The 6,740-nt window shown below is 28.9% G+C and overlaps 1 protein-coding gene across 1 annotated transcript in view; it reads left to right on the top strand.

Annotated features, from left to right (window-relative positions):
* Window positions 1-6,740, top strand: part of LOC106461186 (DNA replication licensing factor MCM3-like) — a 33,186-nt gene that overhangs the window by 21,560 nt on the left and 4,886 nt on the right. Inside the window, exons 11-14 of the mRNA XM_013920981.2 lie at window positions 1,150-1,239; window positions 1,911-1,995; window positions 2,417-2,540; window positions 5,263-5,413. Of these exons, the coding sequence (XP_013776435.1) occupies window positions 1,150-1,239; window positions 1,911-1,995; window positions 2,417-2,540; window positions 5,263-5,413 (450 nt within the window). The remainder of the gene's footprint in view (window positions 1-1,149; window positions 1,240-1,910; window positions 1,996-2,416; window positions 2,541-5,262; window positions 5,414-6,740) is intronic.

The following is a 6,740-nucleotide window of genomic DNA, read 5'->3' on the forward strand; positions in this document are numbered from 1 at the left end:
TATTATACATTATATATGTATATAGATTATTACTATTTAGATACAAGTTCCTAAACTTATTTTTCTTAAAACATAGAACAGTAAATAAAAAAAGTAAAGCAAACAATTATCTCTTCTAGTTATGACCTTTGTAATCGGTTGCTGCTTGACATAGGCTGCTAAGCCTTTTAAAGATTTTGCACGTGGAGGATATGAAACAAAAGAAATTTTTTTAGGTTTTATGTATACATTTGAAATAACCAAAAAATCATAAATTACTGTCCCGATACCATAGTATTCCACTATAGTTTATCACGCTTAGTAACTAAGCTGTATTTCAGTCTAAAAAAATATGAAATTTTGAGCAGACTAAAGACTCAAAGTACCTCTTTGAAATCTTGTTTTGAAAGCACGAGATCATGTTGTAATACTTAAAAATGGCTGATAAAGCCACTAGAGGACATTCTGAGCTTTCAATTGGTTATTCACATGGTATATACAGAAGTAAGTGTATATAAAGGAGCGTTTCCAAAAATGGAAAGAGGTGAGTGGGGCCACTGTTTGATTCAGCACGTGAGCAATATCACAGCAAATAGAAAAGATAGGAGGCTCTTATTTTATATTCAAGCTTGTCAAAACTGATAATTTGAGTTCCTAATTCCTACAAAACTATAGACTATTTTGACATCCAATTTGAACCAGTGCTACATTCAACATACCACGTGACACACAAAAATCGATGTTTAAGTTTTTTTAATATTTACTTCTAGATTAAGAAATTTAATAATGTATAATACTAAGATTTTTGATTAATCTATAGTTTGATACCAAACCTCTTGACATAAATTCAGAAAAGAGTAGTTCAATAAAATTTTGAATGTGAGGCAACAAACGTGATGACATGGCCTTTGACCCGTATCCTGTCTGGAAAGGGTTAAGCATAATATACAGTGTATTTAGTTTTGTATGATAAAAGTCATAATTTAAAAAGCACATGGTGTGGTTTGTAAATTTTTTTGTTAAGGTCGAGGCTCCCATGGATAGTTAATTCATCACTAGTTTTTATGGTACGAGTGTATAAAAATAAAATGTATTGCATTTACCATTGCAGTGTAAATTACAATATAAATTTTTGTATAATTATGATTCTTATATTTTCTTTCTACTCAGTATGACCAGTACAAAACTCCAATGGAAAATATTGGCCTTCAAGACTCTTTGCTGTCTCGTTTTGATCTGCTTTTCATTATGCTTGATAAGGTAAAAACATCTGATTGTTTGTTTTGTGTGAAATGACAGTTTTGGTTCTCATTAATCCTTTTCAGTGGTATGTACATCATAGATGTAGAGTATCTTTTCCCAAATATTCACGGAACCATAAAGTATACTGCAAAAACATGTTTAACCCTTTGACTGTGGCTTCTTGAAGTGGGTGTAGAATGTTTGCAAGCTGTACACTCCATACAGCACACACTCATTCAACTGCCAGAGGCAGACCATACCCTATATGTTGGATCAACAGTCAATGGGTTAAAAAAAACTTTACAGTTAATTTGTTTACTCTGCTTTATGGTGATGTAAAATGTTAAGATTTTAATGGCTCCATTTCATGGCTTAGAATATTATGCCAAGTTTTGTAATTTTTGAACTTAGTTTTGTTTTACTCGAATAGATTGACATGATTTTGTCAGCATACACAGACACATATACTTACACATACCTACATATATTCACTTGTATGCATACATTCTTTTTTTTTTTTTTTAAGTTAGAGTGCTCTGCTTCTGCCATTTAGACTTGAAAATAAAACAATGTACAAAGCCTGTCTGATCTGGAAATTATTTTATTATTCAGGATGAAAAAGTATAAACAATAAATTTAATATTTGGTAAAAAAACTGTAAAAGAAAATGTTGTGTTATTTTACTCCAGATGGATCCTGAAAGTGACAGAGAAGTATCTGAACACGTCATTAGGATGCACCGCTATCGTAAGCCTGGTGAGCAAGATGGGGAAGGTTAGTATTTGTAATTTATAGAATAGCCTAATAAATCAATCAAATGTTTCAAGATACTTTAGTCATTATACTCCATAAAATTACTTCTATATTTCTAATACTTTATTGTTTTTATCATAAGTTACCTATGTGATAATATGCTTTGATTTTTAAGTGGTTTTACCATATATTTTCTAAATAATGCTGTTGAAACTTAAATGACAAATACACTGTTCAACACTATTATTCATTTCTGTTCTGTACAAAGAAGTCTTTGCTTATAAAGACTTAGCACTGGTTGAATATGAAATGAAAACCATATGAATATGTAGCAAAATAATTTAATTTCTAATAACTCTTCATATTTTTCTTAGCTGGTTATTAAGGTTCATCTATGTTTTAAATTAGTATTTCTGATATTTTTTGAACTTTTTATTTCTAGCTACTCACATTAAGAGCTCAGCAGATATTTTGTCAACAAATGATCCTGATGCTGAAGAAGAAGGTACTGATACACCAATGTATGAGAAGTTTGATCCTTTATTGCATGGAAATCGACGTAAAAGGTAAGCAACTCAAGTATATTGATTATAAAAATATTTGCCTAAATATGTTAATTATGTTTTTATAAGAGTTTAAAGTAAATCATGATGAATGTAAGTTAGAGTGAATAATTTCCAACGATGGTAGGCTGCACTGTTCCGAGCAATGACTTGTTAATAGATTATGTCAAGTTCGTATTTCTCAACACAGATGTTTTCCATTGTGAGCTGTTTAAGTAAATATGTAGTGTAGCCTAAAGCTTGTCCATTACTGTAAAGACAAATTTCATTATCCTGTACAAGTCTGTTCAGTGTGGAAACACACTTAAAATGCAGCTTGCCACAGAAAGTTCACTCACTATTTATGTGTTACAAAGATGTCTCTTTTCTTGAGAAAAGAAATCATCAGTGCATAATTATTTTTGTATGCAAAAAGGAAAACAAAAGGTTGTTTTGAAGGTAAGAATTCAAATTTACCAATTTACACAACTTTTCAATGATTTTGATTTTTTTAAATTAAATTGTTCTTCACTCTCAAGTATCTAGTAATTGAATGTGATAAAAGAACAACAACCACTTAAAACTTTACACCCAAAGCAAACTCACATTATCTAAAAAAATATGGATATTTTGAAAGTACAATTTTCAAGTGAGCAAGATGTTTGTTCTTGAAAACTTAACGCTTTAGTTAATAAATTGTCTGAGTTTAAAAAATAGCTTAAAAATTGCATTTTCTTTATATATACACACACACACAATACAAACATTTCATCTTACTTTACCATTTGGTTAGTGCAGAACCTAATGTGTGCTTTTTTATGTGCCAAGGAAAAATTTGCCTGATCTAGAATGTTTGCGGAGAAAGGCTAAGAAGTGTATCATTCTAAAAAAATATATACATCCTTATTTTTTAAAAAAAAGTGCTTAGGTCTCAACTTTTGTGAGTAATTAATTTACATCATTGTTACATGTTAAGGTATGCCAGTGATTTGCTTCAGAAATGACTGGGGAAAAAACGAATAGGATTATGAAAAATTAACATGATATATGACAAAGTTGGATATTCTAAACAAATAATAATGTCTTTTTCAGAATTATTGTGTTTGCTTTTTAATGCTGATGTGAGTGATATCTTTATGAGGAAACAAGTGAAAACTGTTATAGTGGTTCTCTCATTTGAATACTAAGCTTTAAAACATAACTTCAAGCAAGAAAATAAATAACCTCCAGTGTTAGAGAAAATTTTTGAAAGTAGTGTCCAAAACATTTTTCTACACTGGGGCAAAAGGATCAGATTTGTAGCTTTAATATAGCCTGTAATTATTTGAAAAGTTGAAACTGTAAACATACCAATGATGAGTATTCAAAACCACCAACTTAGGCTTAGCATACTAATACTGAAGGAAAAACTTTTTAACAATTCTAATAATTTGAAGAAAGATATTCAAATAGTAACTAGTACGTTTTCAATTTTTGATATTATACATAATTGAAAGGACATTTTTTAAAACTTTATTCTGATATAAAGTATTTTATTAATATTGTAATTTAAATAATCATATCATTAAATGTGGCTACAGTGTGCAATATTTTTATGTCAGGAAGGTTTTGAGTTACTGAAGGTAGAAATTTTAGCATGCCACTCGTTGTTGCATGTCAGTACCAATGAGGATTATTTATATAGTACCACAGCTTATCAGGTGAGCTGGGTTGCAGTATGTGAAATTATAAATGATGTAGTGTCACATCTATGATGTAATCATGCTCCACCAGTATAGGAATTACACAACCTAAGGCTCTGTCTTGTAAGTGATCATTGAAATAGCATTTAAAGTCTTAAAGAATTTGTAATCTGTCTGATGTGAAAATCTCTTGTATTCAGTAAAAGACTGTGTGCAGAAGTGTGCTAGATCATTATATAGTGGAAATGTTATAGGACTTTTATTGAGTTCAGTAAAGGATAACATTATTAAAATTGTCCGTAAGTGTCCTTAGTTCATTTTTGAGAAAAAGTACTACAAAGAATTATTTTATTATTTCAGTCAAAATTACTTAACTAGATTAGTTTCATTAAAGAGTTTTTCTTGAAGATTAAATATTTCAACTTTAAAAAAATCTGCTAGTTTCATGCAAAAAACTTTTTTTCTACAAATAATTACCTTGATTGTTTTTACTGGCAGGTTAAACTGTTGTTAGTTTAGTTTGTTTCCAGACTGTGTTATTTCAACCTTAGTGTGTTTGAGTTATTAATCAATATTAAACCATAACATTTATTAGTAGTTTTATTCAGTAAAAAGAAAACTTTAAACTTTGTGAAGTGTTTATTGTTTTTTGGATATATGAAATGTGGTACAATTTAAGATAGTATTTAATAATAGGATAAAAAAATACATTTATCTTTGCAGAAGGAATTAAAATATGAAATTTGGTTAACTAGTTATAGAATATTACATCTATTATCCATTTTTGCATTAAATTAAGTTTAATTTTTGCAATTAGTGCAAGCATCAAGATAAATGTAAACCTCGACCACATTGCTACAAACTTTGTGTCATTGTTATTCATTTAAACTGGTGATGTATACATCTTATTAAAACTAAATTGAAAGTGATCCATATATGAAGAAATTGGTGAAAGAAAGGCATCTCAAACTCTATATACTCCCTCTCTGTTGTGTTAAGAGGATTAAGATGTGTATTTCTAACAAATCAGTAGATTTCAAGAAATAAATTATTAACTGCTATAGGGAGAAGATTGTAAGCATCCAGTTCATGAAAAAGTATATTCATCTTGCTAAAGGAATGAAACCTACTCTGACAAAGGAAGCCTGTGATTGTATTGCAGAAGAATATTCACGTCTTCGCTCTATGGATGTGGAACATACAGACTTAGCCCGAGTAAGCAGTTAAACTGTACCACAAATGTTTAAGTACAGAATAATTTTACGACTTATATCAACATTATAAAAGTCTGCCCGAATATTGTAATTTCTCTCTACTTGTTCTTATACTTTGATAATCTCGTCTTTTTTTTTTTTTCTTTTGCAATGTCAGAAAACACGTAGGTTCAAGAAGTCTTAACATAAAACAATAAGAACCATATAATTAGAGAGCTTTCAAAAGTACTTGGGTTATAGGGTTGTTATTGTTTTTTTTTTTCTTTTGCAATATTTTTGTTGGTATTCTTTCGCTATAGGACAACTATATTGTATGGAATTCTGTTTCGTCACTGACTTCTTTAAGTTTAAAATTTGTATGTTTGAGTACCGAATATGTTTAATGTTTAATATTACTTTTTTTCAAATTCAGTGATAAACTTCATTAATCAATAATCAGTTACATTGACTAGTGTAAAGTGAAAGTATTAATTAATCAAAATTTCAATTAAATCAATTAATATCATGAAAATATTAAACTAATGTTTCTGATCATTACTGTTTTTAATTATTCCAGCTACCCAAGTAGTTGAAATATTGCCATTATGATTTCTCATTATTTTTTATTAATTCAAGTTTGTTCAGTTTTATCAATTAGTGTTACATCTCCCAAAAATAATCAGTAATTGAAATTAGTGTTTTCAGTTATTACAATTTTTTATTTTTTCCACCTATCGAAGTCTCAATTTAATTAATCAATTAGTTCATTGTAATTAGTTAATGAGTCTGATTTATTTAATAGCAAATTTCACTAATTGTCCAGCTCTAGTTTCAAAGCTTAAATTTGATGAAAATTACATTATATTGATATTTTTTATATTTCTGTTGATTGTACTTTTTGAAATAATTTGAATGACAAATATTTAATGTATATGAACTATTCAAAATATAAAAGATCTTTCTGGTTGCAAGTTGTATTAATGTATAGGTACAGGTTGTGTATCTTAAAGGAACAGTTTGAACAAGTGTAATGTTGAAATAAAGATTTCTAGCAATGAGGTTTTATTAAGAACTAGACCACCATGACCCATTGGGTCAACCACTATTCAGAGGTAATGAAGAATTCAAGCTAATTTCAATATTGCACCGAAATGAAGGTTTATTTTGATATAATTTAATTGAATATTTCAATCCATTCATGATATTCATAATTCAAGAAAAGATATTTGATTGTTGATCGGGAGTAAAAGGAAAGACCATTTCATCTTTCAAAAAAGTGAAGTAAGAAGTTTCGTAAAGAGCGCAAACGGTAGTGTGAATGATTTTTTGACTGAGAAAATAAGCAAACA

Source organism: Limulus polyphemus, unplaced genomic scaffold (assembly GCF_000517525.1).
Source record: "Limulus polyphemus unplaced genomic scaffold, Limulus_polyphemus-2.1.2 Scaffold910, whole genome shotgun sequence".
In the NCBI taxonomy this organism is placed as follows: Eukaryota; Metazoa; Arthropoda; class Merostomata; order Xiphosura; family Limulidae; genus Limulus; species Limulus polyphemus.